Consider the following 18,440-nt stretch of genomic DNA (forward strand, 5'->3'; position numbering starts at 1 on the left):
CTCCTTGTCCTTGCGGCGCGCCAGCTCGCCGCTCGCGGAGGCCCACGTACCAGCCCACGCTGAAGCCGGACACCACGGCGCCCACCACGAAGGCCGCCACCGACGACGTCACCAGCAGGTTCACCGACACCAGCCCGGCGCGCTCCTCTGCCAGGCTGGCCCGCAGGAGTCCTGGCCGGGAGCGCCGCGTGAGAGGGGCCACAGGGGTCTCGGAGACCGCCCGGCCCGCCTCCCGCCGCCGCGGCCCCTCCGGCTGTGCGCCGGTCCTCTCCGAGTGTGTCTGTCCGTCTGTCCGTCTGCCTCCTGGTGTCTCTGGGCCCCTTTCAGAGCGTGTCTGCCTGTCTCTTGGCATCTCTCTGCTGGGGTCTGTGTGTCCTCTCCCGAGTCTGTCTGTCTGCTTCGTGGCCTATCTCTGGGCCTCTCTCTGTCTCTCCCTTGCCACCCCACCCCTCCTGGAAGTGGAATCCCTGCCCCTCCAATGCTCTGACTGAGGCCACCCCCGTCTTTCTGGGCCTGGGCAGCAAAGGGCACTAGGAGAACCCTGGTGGCGCCCAGCCCCCTGCCGTCCCGCACTCCGCTTACCTGTACAGTCCCCTAAGCCTGCGGTGCTGGCCCCGGACACGTCCTGCTCAAAGGCACCTCTAATAGGGGTAAGAAAGGCAGTCAGCAGAAACCTCTCTCTCAAAGCCTGAGCATCAGGTGGACCAGACACGCTCCCCTACACCCTCTCCCCCAGTACCTGGTGCCGGAACTGAGGAAGATGCAGGAACCATCAGGGGCCCACCCGCAGTACGGGTCCTGACTGCCAATACAGTTCCTAGAGCAGACAAGTGACCCAGTGGGTCCGTCAACCATGGTCCCTTACGAGGCACCTCTGACTGTCAGTTCCCGGAGTCCTTGGGACAAATCTTTGAGCTAGGGGCTACTTATTCCCGCACTTTATAGGCAAGGCCCAGGACAGTCCACTTGTGTCTAAATGGCAGAGCGGGGCCTGGAGTCAAGGCATCATTACTGCCGCGCAGGAGGGCTCCGGGAAGGATTTCTCCTTGTTGAGGGCTCAGCTGAGCCTGGGGGTGCACCAGGACGTTACATCTGATCTTGCCCCCACTTTAAAGGCAGGAGGACAGCTGTCTTCCTGACCCCAGCTTTCGCTCCCGCTGCTCTTAAAGATATCAATCAGATCTCATACCTTCCTCTGTCCACAGCCCTCCAGGGCTCCCACCTTTGAAAGCCCAAGTCTTCTCCATGGCCCTCAAGACCCGGCCCCTGCAGGACTGCCCCACTCCCCTCTCAGTGCTCCCCTATTCCCTCTCTCCCCCTCGCTCACTCTGCTCCAGCCAATTGGGCCTCCTTGAGGTTCTTCCAACATAAAAGGCCCGCTCCTGCCCTGGCGCCTTTGCAGGGGCTCTGCCCTCTGCTCATTGTTCAGTGAGTCAGAATGCTGTTGGGCCCTGGCCTTGCACTTGGTTCCGCTGGCTTCCCATGCTCATTTCCCCTTGCCTTCCCTTCACCTCCACCGCCTGCCCCTGGGGGCACTCACTTCATGCACCCTGAGTACTGCTGGCAGCGGGCCACAGGCACGCGGACCACACAGCGGGGGAAGGCTGCCAGCAGGCCACCTGAGGCTGTGTCCAGCTCCAGGCTCAAGAGCCGCTGCCCTGCCTCGCCGCCGCCCGACCGTCCACACCTGCGGGGGTGCAGATTGGTAAGACTCGAGGGGAAGCCCCATCTCCCCGCCCACCGGTCCCACTTCCGGACCTCCGCCCACTCCACCTGTCTGGCCGGTAGGTCTCAAACTCCTCCAGGAAGACACTGGGCCCCGTGGTGCCCGAGGTGCTGGCATTGGGCCAGATGAGGAACTTGAGGACGGTGCCCACCTCGGAACCCAGAAAGACAACGGTGTGGTTGCCCCAGGGGCCAGCGCCCACATCCACAGCCACTCGCGTCAGCTGGTGCCTGGGGCCAGGGTGGGCAGGAGTTAGGCTGGTCCCATAGCCCCTGCGGTGCCCTGGGCACCTGCAGAGACAGCACCCATGCCAGGCACGGTGGGTGTGGGCGTGGGAACATGGGTGCGCATCACAGAGAGACAGACCCCCAAGCTGGGCTCCAGCCTGGACGCGTCTCCCCTTTCACCTCTCTCCCCCCGTCCCCACCGCGTGGCCCTGGGTCACTGCAAGCTCAGCTGTCCGGAGGGCCTGATTGTAGCAGGACCGCTCTTCCCCTTGCCCTCATGCCCACAGGGGGCCCCATTCTTCCTCCCCACCCACCACCCCGGCCTGGGCTCTCATCACCACCCACTGCCCCGCCGGGACCCTGGCCACGCATGGGACTGACCGCATTAGAGTTCGCACGATCCAGGGCGCGTGGCCCAGAGAGGGCACCGCTTCGTCCATCAGGGGGTGGGTCTTGACAAAGTTGAGGATCTCGTCGGGGAAGGCGCTGGAGGCATTGTACTGCATGCCGGGAGCTGCACAGCACCCGGGGCTAGGTGGGGAAGAAGCGGTGGTCAGGGTGGACTCGGACATCCCTACACAGGGGTTCTGATTTGCCAGGGGACCTGCTACCCTGCCAAAGGGCCTCAGTTTTCTGTGTCTGTGTAATGGGTACAGCTGAACTCAGCAACAGATAACCACCTGGAAGCCCCAGCCCTTCGTCCTAGGGTCTGGACCCCACCCGGGCACCTGTTTCAGGAGCGAGGGGGCTCTCACCGGGGCCGCGGGACCTGATCCTCCGGCACGGGCGTCCAGATGGACTCAGGGGACTTCTGCTCACGGAAGCGGCCTTCGAACACAGCGGCCACCTGAGTCATGTCAAAGGCGCAGACAGCCGAGCCGGGGATGCTGGGGGGTTAGGTGAAAGGCAGCGGTGAGCCTGGTGGAGGGCACTGCCTTGGACAAGCACGCCAGAGAGTCTTTGTCCCAGTAAAGCCGTCAGATGTTCCCTCCCCTGGGTCACAGATGCCACCCACCCAGTCCAGTCACTCTGCTTCCTCATTAGGGCTCAGACCGGACCACAGGTCAGCTCCTCCATGGCCACCCGTTGTCACTTGCCTGGACATCCAGTCTCCCAGATGCCACTCTTGGCCCCTTTCAACCCATCCCCCAGGGGGCTCTCCAAAAATGCACATCTGACCTTGTCTCTCTTCTGCTCCTCATTCTCCCATGGCTCCCCAGAGCTCTCAGGATACAGTCCAGGCTCCTCCCAGTGGCTCGTCACCTCTCTGCCCTCATATCCTCTACTCTCCCCCTTGGCCCCTCCTCTCCAGCCACGGTGGGGGGCCTCCTCCCTATTGTTTAAACATACCAAACTCACTGCAGCCTCAGGGCCTTTGCACATGCTATTCCTCCAACTTGGAATGCTCTTCCCTCTCCTGCCATCTCACACCCATTGGTGGCATTCCAATGTCCCCTCCTCCAGGAAGCCCTCCCTGACCCCCTCCTCTAAAGGCAGAGGATGAGGACATCCCCCATCTGCCCCCTTCTGATCAAAGGGCCATGGAGGGTCTGTATCTGGCTTTGTCCCACCCCAGCCTGGGGATGATGGCGCTTGGGAATCCAATCTGGCCCAGCCCAGGACCCAGGGAATATATGATGAATGTGGAGCGCTCCGCTCCTGTCCCCCCAGTGCCCCCGTTTGCTCCCCTCGGGGCCCTCTGACCTGTTGCTGGGAGTGGAGAAAACAGCCAGGACCACGGGCCGGCCGCCCAGGCTAACGACACCCGTGACGGCCTGCAGCACGTTGAAGTAGAAATGGGAGTCCCCGGGCACGGAGCAGTTGAGCCGCGCCTTCAGGAAGGACGTCCACTGCTTCTCCAGCACCCGAGGGGAGCCTCCCAGGTCATTCTTGCACACCCGGGCCACGCGGGACACCACCACCTGTGCGACAGCAGACAAATGGGGGCCTGAGCCCCATGTCCGGGAGGCTGCCCTCAGGCCACACTGGCCATCACCCAGGCTGGGATGGAGGAGTCTGTCCCTGGCTCACTGTGTGACCCCAGACAGTCACCATACTCCTCTCAGCACCGCATTCCCCAGTGGAAACATGGGGATGTCGGTGACGGTCCTCACAAGCATGGCCATCCCAATCCGAATCTCACGTGTTTGCGGATCGCTCACTATGTATCAGGCACTTAATCCTCATCACCCCCTACATTGCTCCCAAACTCTACAAAAGAGGGGAACGATATCCCCATTGTACAGATGGGGAAACTGAGGACCAGAGAAAGAGAAGTGACTGGCCCAAGGTCACACTAGTAGTAAATGGAAGATTGTGCACTTAACTGTCTGGCTGCCTGGATGGATGGATTCCTGGATGGATGGATGGATGGATGGATGGATGGATGGATGGATGGAAGAACAAATTTGAAGGAGACAATGATGGATAATGAGTAAAATAATAAAGGAGCTGATGGATGGGTAGAAGGATGTGTGTATGGATGAATGGACAGAAGGGAGATGAATGGGTGTGTGGGGGCATGGATGGGTGGATGGGTAAGTGGATAAATGGGTGGTTGCATGGAGGAGGAATAGATGGACGGGCAGACGAAGAAGAACATAAGGACAGACCAATGGGTGAGTAGTTCCATGAGTAGACGGATGAGCGGACGCGTGGGTAGACGGATGAGCGGATGCGTGGGTAGACGGATGAGCGGATGCGTGGGTAGACAGAACGCTGAATGGCATGGATGAGTAAGTTATGAGGGGGGCGACTAGACAATTGGATATACCAAAGGGTGGACAGATAGAGGAGATGAATGAGCTAATGAGTAGGATAGATAAGTGGATGGTTAGGGATATGAATGAATGCTCAGGTAGCTGGATAAATGGCTGAATAAGGAAGAGAGTGGGACGTAGGGCAGATGAGCAGATGGGCAGATGGGTGATCTTTGAGTCGATGGGTGGGCAGATGGGTAAATGGATAGATGGATACGTGAGTGGATGGAATTACGGGTGGGCTGAAGAACACAGAGATGGGTAAGTGAGAAGGTGGCTGAGTGGGAGGGTGAGTGGACAGAGGGATGCACAGTGAATGAAGGACGGATAAATGGTTGAGAGATGGGTGGGTGGACAGGCGAATAGCAACGACACCAGGACTGGAACCCGAGGTGTTACCTGCCTTCAAACCCATGAACCTCACCCGGGGCTGTGTGCACCAAGGGCGCTCCATAAATGTCTTCCAGCCTCAGGGGCCTGGTCCTGGCTGGACTGGAGGGTCTTGAGGACAAGAGGTGGAGGGTGGAAACTCTTGCCCCTGGTGGAGATTCACCTCTACTCCCTACTTCCCATGACCGGAGTCTCTCAGCTCCACGCCCCACGACCAGGAGTGGGGGAGATAGGACCTCACCTTCTCCAGGTAGTTCAACTCCATCGCGATCTCCCGGAAGAAGAAGTAGATGTGGCTGCCCCACTCCACCGCGTGGACAAAGTAGGGCTCTGTAGGAAAGGGGGGTCAGAACCCAGTCCCTGGCATGAGAAACGGAGTTTCTGGGGGCTGCGAACACATCAGCTTGGTGAATGCTTTTACCGTGGAGGGGGGACACTGGCCAATTACCCAGGCAAAATAAAACAGACTCAAAGATTTTGGGGGGGGTGTTGGGTGTCAGAATCCTAAAAGCACTGTGTCTGCCCTCCACAAACGGCAATATCTGTTATCTTTGTTGAAGAGCTAAGTTCCCACTATATGCCTCTTGAAGTTCCATTTCAGGCTTCTAAACCACCCATTTCCAGCAAGTTCTCTTTAGATCCAACTGAAATCCCTCCTCTAGCTTTATCTTCAATGAGGTCAGTCGGTTCCAAAGATGAGATGGGAGTCCCCTCCCTGTCTCCTCTGGGGCTCTTATTCTGGTGGGGGGATTTGATGAATGCCTGCCCCACCTTTGAACCACTTGGAGTCGTGTTTCACGGTTCGCAGAGTGGGCCGGTCCCCCAGGCTGCGGTAGATGACAGCATCGATGGCTAGGAAGTCGGTCACCGTGGCGGTGAAGAGCATCCCTTCTGGATGGGCGTGAGTTGGGGGGAAGCAGGTGAGAAGTTACATCATAGAGGCCAGGGGTGGGGTGAGTCAAAACTTGATCTTCCAAGACTGAGCCCAGAGCCCAAGGAGCTCCTGTCCCTACACTGAGCCCTGACGCCACCTAAGCCCGAGACCAGGTGGATCTCAGCTCCCCCAGCTGAGCCCTGACCTTGGCTGAGTGCTGACCATGGCTGAGCCCTGACCTTGGCTGAGTGCTGACCATGGCTGAGCCCTGACCGTAGCTGAGACTCTACCTGCATCACAGCCACTTTCACACTAACCCAACTCCAAGAGTGAAAAACGCCACATGGGTCGGGCCCCATCAGATGGTAGGAGCTGGGGGCACTCACCAGAGAAGAGGGCAACGTTGGCGTGTTTGGGATCGTATGGGCAACGGGCCATGCCGCTGATGTTGTCCCCGAGGGGCTGTAGTGTGTCCATCTGCAGGGGGGACGGGGCCTGAGTGACAGAGCTCCTGGCCACATCTGGCAGCCCCCCCACCCCTGAGCAATCCTGCCTCCACCTTGGATGCTGTGGTCACTGTGGCGACCATGGCTCTGGTCAGTCATTGAAGCTCTCTAGGGCTTAGTTTACTGATCTGCGAACGGGTCTAAGAGTCAGTTCCAGTTAATCCTATAACTCGCTTGTAGCTTAAATAACTATGGCTTCCGAGATCTCCTTTCGAAGCCTCCTCTCGAGGAGGGCATATCCAGTAAGGCTTCCCGTAGGAGGTGATGTGGCCTGGGGAAAGGGCTGGGCGAGCAGAGGGCCGGTGAGCCAAGACCAGGAGGTTGGCCCTGGGGCAGGCAGGGCTGTGAAAGGCGGGGACTCACGCTGTAGTTGGCGCACACGGGGTTGAAGGCATTGGAACCGCACACAAAGAGCGTGGATTCGTCCCGAAGAAGCAGCACCTTTACAAAATTCCGACACTCGCCCTGTGGTGGGGCGGGAAGACAAAGGCCATGGTGGGCGTGGTCATGGGGGCGGGCGTGGCCAGTGTAGAGGGCTGGGGGGGTTGCAGGGTGGGGCCGGGGGTGTGGGCGTGGCCAGGACTGGGATCACATCAGGGGCTGAAATGGGACTGGATCTTCCAGGGGACTGAGGAACCCGCCACCGCGCAGGAATACTTCGCATCGAAGGCCACGGAAGGGTTGGCGTTCCGGCAGGATCAAGGCTGTGAGCGTGGCCATGCCCGAGGACCACCCGGGGGCGTGGCCAGGCTCTGGGCGTAGCCACGGCAACGCGAGGGTTCTGGCGGGGGATGGAGACTGAGGGACATTTGCCCCGGGCTGGGCCGGATTGGGGCGTGGCCGGAGGCGTGGCCGGGGCCCACTCACCTCCTGCTTGCCCTTCATCCGACACACGTTGATGTCACTGGGGTTGGAGCGCCAGGTCAGTTTCTGAGAGCAGAGGGAGTGGTGAGGGGAGCGGGACCCCTGCCGCCCAATTCTTGCTCCCCGGCACCGTGTCAGGGCCCCCTGGCAGGAGCCTCAAGTGCTGCCCTCACCCCTCCCACCTGGGCCCCCTCCTCACCCGCTGGTACCGCAGCTCCGTGGTCGTGGGGGGCTCCAGCTCCACCCGGTACAGGTTGTCCCTGGGGGAGTGGTGCAGCTAGTGAGGATGGGCGCCTCCCGTCCCCGCCCCCCCCTCCTGGCAGCAGCAGTCGTGTCCCGCACGTAACACGCGGGGGCGCGCTATGCCTCAGCCGCGCCTGCACCACTGAACATGCCTGCTGTCGTCGCACGCCTCCCAGGCCGGAAAACGACCCACGGGTTCTAGCGGCCCCATCCACCTTGACACGTCACCTCACGCTTACACACCCCATGGCTCTAGGGGCCTAGCCCCAGCATGACGAACTCTCCGGTGCCCCTCCCACCACCTCTCAGGCTCCCCCAGGCTCCCCCAGGCTCCCCCAGCCCGCAGAAACTGCCCAGGTCGTCACTGGCGACCTCGTGTGAAGTCCAGCAGTCACTTCTCTGTCCTCCTCCCCCTCGTGCAGTATCTGACTGACTCGCCCCCGCAAACCGCCCCCCCTCTCCTGGGAACTCCCCAGGGACCTCACTCCCCTCCCACCCCTCCGGCCCCCTTGGTCTCCCATCCCTCCTCCAGTGCCCAGGCTGGGTCCTTGGGCCTCTTCGCTCCCCACCCGCTCCCCTCCTGGGCAGCCTCATCCACTCCCCCAACTCCCCCACCCCTGGTCTGTGGCAGGATGACACCCACAGTCCTGTTTCCAGCCCAGGCCTCCCCTGAGCTCCAGACTTGGGGTCCGACTGATCCTGGAGGTCTCTTTGGGGCGGCTCCCTGGTGTCTCACACTCAGCTTGGCCACGCTGCACCCGACTGTCCCCTACACCTGTCCTGCCTTGCTGCTCATCTCAGCGGAGGCCACCCTGTCCTTCCAGGGATGAAGGTCACAACTTGGGAGTCACCCTCAACTTGCCGCTTCTCCTTGCCTCCCCCACATAAGCCAATATTGTCAGCTCTGCCTTTAATGTCTACCAAGAATTTACCCACTTCTCATGCACTCCAGGACCAGCACCCTAGCTCACCCTGAACCAGGGCAGTCGCCTTTGCCTTGGTCACCCTGCTCCTGCCCTCGGTCTGTCCTTCCCGCAGCAGCCACCAGATGGTACCCATGAGCACCTGAGCCAGGTCCCACCCTCCTCTGCCCAAAGCCCTCCAGGGCTCCCACCTCACTGGGGGAAAAGCCCAAGTCCTCCCTGAGGCCCACAAGGCCCTGCACGACCTCCCTGTCCCCTCCCTGCCCTCCCCCCCACCTCTCTCCCCGTGACCCACTGTGCTCCAGCCAATCGGGCCTCCTCAATGTTCTTCCAACACCCTAGGCCAGATCCTGCCACAGGACCTTTGCACAGATTGTGCTCCCTGTCCAGATTTCTCCCTCTCCCCCGAAATGTCCCCATGGCTGGCTCCTTATCACTCAGGTCTCAACTCAAATGTCACCTTCTCAGAGAAGCACTGGAGCCCCACATCAGCAATCTCTGTAGAAACCAGGGAACTCTAACCAAAAAGCTGTAACCACCTGCAAACACACCATAGCAGACTCCGGGCTGTAACCACCAGTGGAATTCAGTCAGCGCCCTTTCTAAAGTCCCACCCCAAAGATGCCAAATTGTACTCCAGCCAAACAATACGGCCCATCAAGCAAACCTCCCCCAAATGCTGCCACCTGCTCCCCACACCTCACCTTACACTCTGCCAAACAACCCCTCATACCTGTCCCCGATGAATAGGGTTCTGTTGACGCGCAGGACTCGCTGGATGTTGAGGTCGTCAGCACCCTCTGTGGGGGTCAGGCGTCCTGGCCCGCTGCCCACGAACACGGGGTAGTGGTTCAGGTCTGGGGGAGGGTTGGGGAGGGCTGTGATCCAGGGCTGGGGTGAGCCTGGCCTGGTGAGCCCTTGAGGGAAGTGGACAGCAGACCCAGCTGGGACCCAAGACCCTTCCTCTGGACCCCTGCTCCCCCAGGACCCCCACTCACAGTCCCTGGGGGCCACGCTGAGTGGCGGTGGCTCCTCGGGGAAGAGGCCGTTGGCTCTCCCCAGTAGCAGCAGTAGGAGCAGTGGGGCCGGGCGAGGAGGGGGCGCTCGCGGGGTCCGCATGGCGAGGTCGGGGCGACGAGAAGTGAGACCTGCGGGCGAGGGGCCTGGTTGGTGAGCAGCGTGGCCTGCAGTCCCGCCCTCCGCCGAGAGATGGCGCCTGCGAGCTGCAGCGGCCTGGCCCTTCGAGCGCCAAAGACACTCCCCATTGGGGTAATAATAAAACATAACACCAACCACGGCAATAATAGTAACGCCGGCACTTATTTAATTATCAGAAAGACTTTCTGACCACATCGTAGTGAGAGCTCCGGAAATGGTTTCTAACAAAAAACTAATAATGACAATATTTAATGACTTTTAAATGAAATGATATTAAATAATTAAAAAACAACCACGATAACGACAGACACAACACTTAACAACACGTACTTAAGTAATTCAATATCAAAACATATATTCCAGAATTCTTACAATTAAAACACAACAATCCTGGGGCACCTGGATGGCTCAGTCGGTTAAGCAACTGACTCTTAGTTTCCACTCAGATCGTGATTTCAGCGTGGTGAGATCAAGCCCGGCGTGGGCCTCCTTGCTCAGCGCGGTGTCGGCTTGTCCCTCACCCTCTGCTCCTCCCCCCACCGCTTGCTCACTCTATCAAATAAATTAATAAATATATAAAATCTTAAAAAAAAACCCCACAACAATCTTAAAGTGAAAGGCTCAAAAAAAATTTCAGTCTCTCAGAATTTAGAAACCACAATCTGGGAACTGCTATCCTTTAGAATCGTAGAATGTTGCTGGCCGGGGACCTCAGAGGGGCCCCAGTGCATCTCACTTCCTTCCCAAGTCCAGCCTTTCTGGCCTCTGCTGGAACACGTCAGTGACAGGCACCTCACTACCTCTCAGGGGAGCTTGCTTCCCGCCCCCATTCAAGGTAATCCGAAGCACCTGCCCGGTGTGCAGCATGGAGACTCAGACCCGGTGAGGATGGGTTAGTGAAGTGTGAGCAGAACTCACCCTCTGGAACCCAGCCCTCCACACCCCTACCAGCAGGGGTGCCGTCTGGAGGTCCTGAGTGAGAAACCTGCAGCCTCGTCCTTCCGGGAAGCCTCAGGCAAGCCCCGTGCCTCAGTTTCCCCGTCTGAGCAGCAGGGACAACTCCACGCCCTGTCCTGGCCTCAGAGCTCCAGATTCTGAACCCCTGGAGGTGAAGGTGGTACGGGAACTCTGGCCCTGGAGTGCCTGCCTCTGAGGATTCAGGGCCAAAAAACAGGAAGGCCTTGCGTGGACCAGAAGAGCTTCCTCTCTATGACCCTGGACTTCCAGGGTTTGTGACTCAGAGGACGCCCGGATCCCACGTGTTCGGGGGACATGTCTCTACTTCCTTAAGAGCTTCCTTCCCTGGCTCCTCCCCTGCTCCACAGCCTCCCATGGCTCCCAGTGACCCCAATCTAGGTCCCAGCCACTGCAGAGCAGTCAAGGCCCCCAACGTGGCCTCCAGCCTGCTGCTGCCCTCCCCCCCAGCCTTCTCCCCCAGCAACACCTGCCTGGGTCACCCTGGCTTCTCAGGAGCGCTGTCCTTTTTTTTTTTCTTTTTTTAAACATTTTTCTTTTTATATTGTGTTAAATTTACCATCTTAACCATTTTTAAGTGCACAGCTCAGTTGAGCACTCACACTGTCCTGCAACCATCCCCACCCTCCGTCTCCAGAACGTTCCGTCTCCCCAAACTGAGACTCTGTCCCCAGGAAGCACGGACTCCCCAGCCCCTGCCCCAGCCCTGGCTCCCACCATCCACTCTCTGTCTGTGTGGACGGGACTCCTCTGGGGACCTCCTGGGAGTGGGGTCCTGTGGGATGTGTCCTTCTGGGTCTGGCTCCTTTCACCGAGCACAGTGTCCTCAGGGTCCCTCCACGTTGTGGCAGATGTCAGGATGTCCTTCCTTTCTAAGACTGGACCGTGTTCCAGCTTGGGCTGGACTGCACTGCGCTTATCCGCATACCTGTCGATGGAAACGTGGGTTGCTTCCACCTCTTGGCTATTGTGAATAAGGCTGCTAGGAACTTGGGTTTGCAAACATCTCTTTGAGACCCTGCTTTCAATTCTTTTGGGTGTAGACCAAGGATCACATGGTGATTCTGTTTCACTTCTCTGAGGACCTGCCCCCATCTCACATTCCTGCCAGCAGTCCTTCCTTGCTAACATGTGTTCTTTTCTGCTTTCTTGATAGTTGCCATCCTAATGGGTGTGAGGTGATGCCCTGTACATTCTATTCCATGTTTTATCAGAACCTTCCGAACAAGGCTTCCATTCAGTGGCCATGCAGGGCTCCAGAGCCAGGCTGCAAGTGTTCAAAGCCCAACTCTGCCATTTACATGCTGTGTGACCCTGGACATGTTCTGGCCCTGGGCCTCAGTTTCCTCATCTGTAAAATGGGCATGGGAACAGTATGGATCTCCTAGGCACGGCAGGAATTAGCACAGCACCTGGCATGGCGCAGGTGCTCAATAAATGTTAATCACTATGATTCCTGCTGTTGCTGTTGCCACAGAACGTACCAGAAGTGGGGGCTGGGTGGTTTCCAGGAATTACTTCACAGAGCCCCCCCGCTGGCTGTAGCGGGAGTGGTGTAACAGTCAGCCCATTCTGCAGATGTGAAAACTGAGGGTCTGATTTGGGGGCTATGGTCCCACCAGAGAGGATGTGGCAGCTGGGTGGAACCCAGGGCTCTCTGGCTCCAGGATTTTGCTCCTAGGGGTTGAGCACCCCAGTGGCCATAACGAAGATCAATGATCACCCAGCCCATTCCCTCAACCCTCAACCCAGAGAGGCTAGCAGTAACTTAATACCCAAGGGCATGGATGGGACCTCATGGCTGACTTTTTCTTCTGGTTTTCTTGACTCTGTGACACGGCAACTGGAGCCTGGGAAGGAGTTCATTTGCCCTCTCTGTCCACCTGACCCCAGCCCCACAGATCCATCCAAGGACCCCTGGGATCCACACTGGGCTTTTCTTGTCTGGACCTGTTTCTCCTACCAGCTCCTCGACTTAAGGACAGCCCCAGCATTCCCTAGCCTAAGAATGGGGTGTTGACCTCCTGTCCCCTACCTGTCCTCTGAGTGCCCTGTAGCCCAACCCTCACCTCCTCCTGCCTGGTCTCCTGGCCTCCAGTCCTCCCCCTTCGGTATCCTCCCAAGGTAGCAAAGGAATCTTTCTAGAACTCAAATCTCACCTGTTTTTCCCCTGCTCTAAACCAGAGTCTCTTCCCTTTGACACTATTGACATTCAGGGCAACTATTCTCTCTGGGGGAATGTCCTGGGTACTGGGGGGGGGTCGAGAAGCATCCCTGGTCCCCCCACCTGATGCCAGGAGAACCCCCAGTGTGACAACCACAGATTTCCCCAGACATTTATCCAGTGTCACCGGGGGGGGGGCGCAAAATCAGCCCCAGCTGAGAACTTCTGCCCTAAACCCTTCTATGGCTCCCCAGTGCCCTCAAAATGAAGCCTCAGCTCCTCTCCCCCACTTCCATCTCTGGACATCTGCGCATGCTGTTCCCTCTGCCTGGCACACCTTCCTCCTGCTGCCAGTAACCCGGTAAACTTGTTCTGCTCAGACACCTCCTGCAGGAAGCCTTCCCAGATCAGCCCGGATGGGTTTCCTCCAGGCTCCCACGTGCCTGTGTGTCCCCCATGAGCTCCCTGAGTACCCTACCTTCTAACTGCCTGGCTGTCTGTCTTTCCCCCACTGGACAGTGAGACTCCTGAGAGGGCAGGATAGGGTCTTGGCCACCACTGTGTCCCCAGCACCCAGCACAGGGCCCTGCATACAGTGGGAGCCCAATAAAAAATAAAGGTAGCAAGCACCAAGCACTCACTATGTGCCAGGCACTGTAAAAACGGAAATTAACTCGTTTAATCCACTCAACGCACCCAAGAGGTGGGTGCTGTGAAGCTGAACTGAACCCCACATGCTTTTTTGGGGGAGTCCAGGCCACTCTGGGGTCGACTCACTGCACCTGGCCTCAGTTTACCCCCTGACCTGGGGTTACTGGAGGCCTCGGCACCTCCCCCATCCCCCCAAGACCATCTGCTTCTCTCCATGAAACTCGAGGCGCTTCTGCCAGCAGCCACCCGGCGCCCGCCCGGATGAAGCCTGAGCACCTGGCCACCGGGAGCCCCCGCCAGGGCCAGATGGGGGGAGCTGCGTGGCCAGCCTGTGCGCCCCGCAGCGTGGAGGGCATCCCTTCACCCACGCGTTTGCCTGCCCGTGGAAGGGCGCGTGTCCTGCCTGCGGCCCTGGGGACACACAGGAGGTGCAGTCAGAAAGCTACAGAGCGCCACCCCCCCCAAGAGGCCTCAGGCTGTGGCAGGGCCTCTCTGCCAGAACCCCGACCATCACGCCAACTCTTGGCACCCGGTCCCACTGTACAGATGAGAAGACTGAGACAGAGGTGGGACTTCCTCAAAGCCACCCTACTTTACCTCCTCGAGTCCTCAGGTGGCCCCTGGACCGTCTTCCCGTCTTCCCCGCACCTCAGTTACTGTAACTTTGACATAGGCTCCAGTTTCCTTCTGGAAAAATTCTCCCACCTGGCACCTCTTCAGGTCAAGCTGTCCGGGCTCCCCTGGCCCGCGGCACTTCAGTATACATTTTAGGATCAGCCGCTAAGTTCCAAACAACAGATAAAACATAAACCCTGTCGGGATTGTCACCGGAAAGGCACTGAACATACAGATCAAGCTGATCTCCTGACTGGCAGCTGATGGTCCCCACCCCCGGCTGGCGCCTCCTCTGTCACCCCTGCCTCGGCTGATGGCGCAGGCCCCGCCTGGGAGTCCTCCCCCAGCGCCCCCCCCACACCCTGCCCCCCAGGGTGCCCTCACCCTCACGCCCAGTGCCAGCAAGTCCTGTGGGCGCTGCCTTCAAGTTTATCCAGAATCCTCGCTCCTTTCCGGTCCGTTCCTGGCCAGCCCCCACCGTCTCCCGCCCGGACGCGCTTGGTCCCCTCCACCCTGGTCCCAGGCTCCCTTCTTCATCGCCGCCCCCCCCCACCGTCCGTCTTCCCCGCAGCGGCCACCAGAGGGAGCGTTTGAGCCGTTGAGTCAGGTTGGCCCTCTTCTGCCCACAGCCCTCCAGGGCTCCCACCTCCCTGGGGGAAATCCTCCTCCCTGCTGCCCCCAGGTCCCTTCGCGACCTGTCCCCAGACCCCTCCCTCCCCCTCCCCCCATCTTTCTTCTCGCCCGCTCTGCTCCAGCCACACGGGCGCCCCCCAGCGAGGCAGGTGCGGTCCTGCCGCAGGGCGCCAGGGAAGGGTAACAACGCATCTGTTCTTGCTCCAGGTCTCTGCGGCAAGGCCACATCCTCACAGGCAGCCCCCCAGCCCTACCCTTCTACTCCAGGAGCCTCTACCTTTTCCATGCACCCCATGCCTCTCCCCACCGATATCCGCACTCTCGAAGGGTCCAATTTAGACCTTTTGCTCCTCTGAATGTGGTCCTGAGACCAGCAGCCTCAGCCTTCTCGGAGCCCTTAGAAATGCAGAGCCCCATGGGGCTCAGATGGCTCAGGTCATGGTCTCCAGGTCCTGGGATCGAGCCCCACGTCCGGCCCCATGTCCGGCCCCATGTCGGCTCCCAGCTCATCGAGGGGTCCGCTTCTCCCTCTCCCTCACCCCCTGCTTGTGCTCTCTCACTCTCTCAAATGAATAAAATTTAAAAAAAGAAAGAAAGAAAGAGAAAAGAAATGCAGAGCTCCAAGCCCCCCCCAGACCCCCCCCCAATAGAGCCTGCACTTAGTAAAATCTCATAGGGATCGGCGTGCACAACAATCTTTGTGCATGGGTACCCCCAAATAAAATAATCACCCTCATATCAGCCTGTTCAGAGCCCGTCTGCCCTGCTGGATGGCGAGCCCTGGGACAGCAGGCTGGGGTGTGTCTTGGTCAACGACGTGTCCCTGCAGCATCTGGCACACCACTGGTGCTCAGTAATGGCTTGTAGTAAGTGACTGAACTAAGTGTCAGCATTAGAAGTGGAGTCCAGATCTGCCCTCCTCCCTGGTTCCACTTCGCCCATGTCCGCAGGGGTGTGGGCCCCGCCACACATGTCCACAGGCCCTAACGTCCATGGCGCGTAACAGCCTCTGTGTGTTCACACGTATCCATAGATGCAACCACAGCACACGCGTGTGCCCAGCCATGGCGGGCCGACTGCACGTGTGCACGCACGCCCGTGTGTCAGAGTTTGTACACCCATCCCCCCATGAAGCTGCTGCCTGCCCCCCTCCCTTGATGGCTTTCTGGCCATCAAACCGTTTCCAAGGACCTCAATTCACTGGGCGCCAGGCTGGCCAACCCCGGGTCTAATCTTGTTGGTGGGTTGGGGAAACTGAGGCCCAGAATGCAGGCTGGACGGACAACACTGTTAGCTGAAGAGCTCCAGGGTAGTGGCTGTGTCTCCAGCATCAGCCGGCCCAGGTTCAAATCCCGACTCTGCCCTCCGATGGTTGCCTCCCCCGCATGGGCCTTGGTTGCCCCACCTAGAAGAGCGGGTGACTCCAAGTCCAAGCCTACAATGTTGCCGCTGGGAGGACATAACGCAGACCAGCGCCATCCAACAGAAAACCACGCCCACACGTGTCCTTTTCAATTTCCGGGCGGCCACATTCAAAAGGGGAAATTCATTTTAATAATGTGTTTTATTTAACCCAATTGATCCAAAATACTGTTATTTCCACCAGTAATCAACGTAAAAATGATTAACGAGACATTTCAACATGCCGTTTTTCGCATTAATCTTTGGAATCTGGTATGTGTTTTACATTTAGAGAGCATATTTCAATTCGGGGCAGCCACACGTGATTCAACAGCCATGTGTGGCCAGTGACCACTGCTGCCGACAGCCCGGCTCCAGAAATAAGCTCGCAGCCAGGGATGATTCCCCCCTCCTCTCCGCCTTAGCAGGGAAGTTCTACTTTCGATCTACCTGAAATCCCTCTTGCTTTCAGAGGCTCCCAGAAGCTAAAAGCCTGGGGGCTGGAGTTTTGGTCCCTCCTCCGGCCTGGGCATTTCCCTCCCGGCTTTTGAGAATTTGGGCTTGAAGGGCAATGCCACCCTCCTCTCTGATCCCTCTCCCCCAGGCAATCTTCTCAAGCTCAGCCCACACCATGCTCAAAGGCCAGCAATGGCTCCCTAGCACCCACAGAAGGAAGAGCTGATTTCTATGCGCTGACATTTAGGAAACCCTCCCACCCTGGGGATGACCTTAACCTTCACTTGCCCTCATCTCCTGCCAGGCACGCCCAGAATTCACCAGTCCCACATCCAGGTCTTTGCTCAGGCTGTCCCCTCTGCCGGGGGATGTCTTCAGCCTTCTCAAGGCCCAGCTGCTCCCCAGGAACCCCCCCAATGCCCCAGACATAGTCAGCTTGCTTTTGCTCCTTGAAGCCCCACAGCCAACTCCGGCTCACCACCTATATCAGCTACATGTGGGTGTTTCCTTCTCCAGGAAGCCTTCCTTGACTGCCCTGGCTGAGCCTCTGTGTCCCTGGGCTCCCCCAGGCACCAGCCCCCTTCACCTCCACCCAACCTCACCAGCCTGAGAGCGACTGTGTCCAGCTCCGGCTTCTACACTGGGAGTTATCCATTCACCCCTCAGATGAGCAATTATTGTGTGCCAGTTGTGTGCTAGGCACTGTTCCAGGCACGGGGACACAGCAGTGACCTAGACAGTTGCAAAGCCCTGCCTTTGTGGGGCCCCCACACTCCACGGGGGAGATGGCAGGGTATGCAGGTTACCAAATAACGGTAAAAATGGCAGGTGGTGGCAAAGGGGCTGCTCAGGTCCGGGGTTGGGGGACCCCTGGAGGAAGGACATTCCAGCTGAGGCCTGGGATTGAGGAGGTTACAGCAGTGAAGATGTAGGGAAGGGCGCTCCACAAGGGCAAAGCCCTGGGGGCTGGAAACATTCCCGGAGCAGTGGGACAACCGCAGCGGGTGGGGGGAAGCTGCCCTCGAGAGAAAGAGAGAGAGAGAGAGAGAGGACCTCTGGGATTCTCCCCCTTCTCCAGACCAGACACTGCACCTCAATTTTCTCGTCTGTAAATTAAGGCACACACCAGGACCCGGTATGCAGGTGTTCACGTGACGGGAAATGGCCTCGCTGGGCGGCCTTGGGCCGACAGCTCACCCTCTCTGGGCCACTGTGCCAGAGCAGGGGACCCAGGGACTGTGGGCCAACCTCGGAGCCCCTGTTTCTCCATCTGCCATGGCCTGGATGGGGGCGGGATGCCCTGTTCCAGTTCCATAGAAGGAGCTGCTGTCAGCCTGACGGCCCCAAGATTCCAGCTCCGGGGCCGGTGTCCCTGGGGGGATCGAGTAACCCAGCCCGGCAGCCGGGCCCCTGCACCTTCCAGGTCTAGTTACGGGCTCCGCTTACAGCTGCCTCCTCCAGCTGCCTCAGTCGCCCCCTGTGGCAGCCCAGTCGGGCTCCGGGGCTGTCTAGGAACTTGGCAGAGCGGCCAGAGGGAGTCCCTGGGGCCCTGGCCATGGAGGGGCTGGGGAGAGAGGCCCCCTCGCCCTCCAAAGTCTGCGGCATGCTGGTGAACTCGTCCCTCTCCCTCTCCGGTCTGGGCTGCAGCAGCACATCCTCCCGCTTCCTCCTCTGCAAACCGGGGCGCTCCCGAAATACCAGCCCGATGAGTGTCCCACCAACAGTCCCTACTTGCAAAAGAGCCGNCCCTCTCCCTCTCCGGTCTGGGCTGCAGCAGCACATCCTCCCGCTTCCTCCTCTGCAAACCGGGGCGCTCCCAAAATACCAGCCCGACGAGTGTCCCACCAACAGTCCCTACTTGCAAAAGAGCCGCGA

General features: G+C 59.0%; 1 protein-coding gene across 1 annotated transcript in view; it reads right to left on the reverse strand.

Moving 5' to 3' along the window:
• SEMA6B (semaphorin 6B) overlaps positions 1 to 10,959 on the reverse strand; it is a 12,159-nt gene extending 1,200 nt beyond the window's left edge. The window contains 17 exon segments of the mRNA XM_019809232.2: positions 51 to 171; positions 583 to 641; positions 740 to 817; positions 1,541 to 1,687; positions 1,774 to 1,956; positions 2,335 to 2,484; positions 2,709 to 2,840; positions 3,658 to 3,875; positions 5,344 to 5,432; positions 5,874 to 5,993; positions 6,363 to 6,453; positions 6,846 to 6,947; positions 7,350 to 7,412; positions 7,546 to 7,606; positions 9,246 to 9,369; positions 9,511 to 9,660; positions 10,589 to 10,959. Coding sequence (XP_019664791.2) covers positions 51 to 171; positions 583 to 641; positions 740 to 817; positions 1,541 to 1,687; positions 1,774 to 1,956; positions 2,335 to 2,484; positions 2,709 to 2,840; positions 3,658 to 3,875; positions 5,344 to 5,432; positions 5,874 to 5,993; positions 6,363 to 6,453; positions 6,846 to 6,947; positions 7,350 to 7,412; positions 7,546 to 7,606; positions 9,246 to 9,369; positions 9,511 to 9,631 — 1,859 coding nt within the window. The 5' untranslated portion in view covers positions 9,632 to 9,660; positions 10,589 to 10,959.
• Positions 10,960 to 18,440: the final 7,481 nt, after the last annotated feature.

Source organism: Ailuropoda melanoleuca, chromosome 4, assembly GCF_002007445.2.
Source record: "Ailuropoda melanoleuca isolate Jingjing chromosome 4, ASM200744v2, whole genome shotgun sequence".
Lineage (NCBI taxonomy): Eukaryota > Metazoa > Chordata > Mammalia > Carnivora > Ursidae > Ailuropoda > Ailuropoda melanoleuca.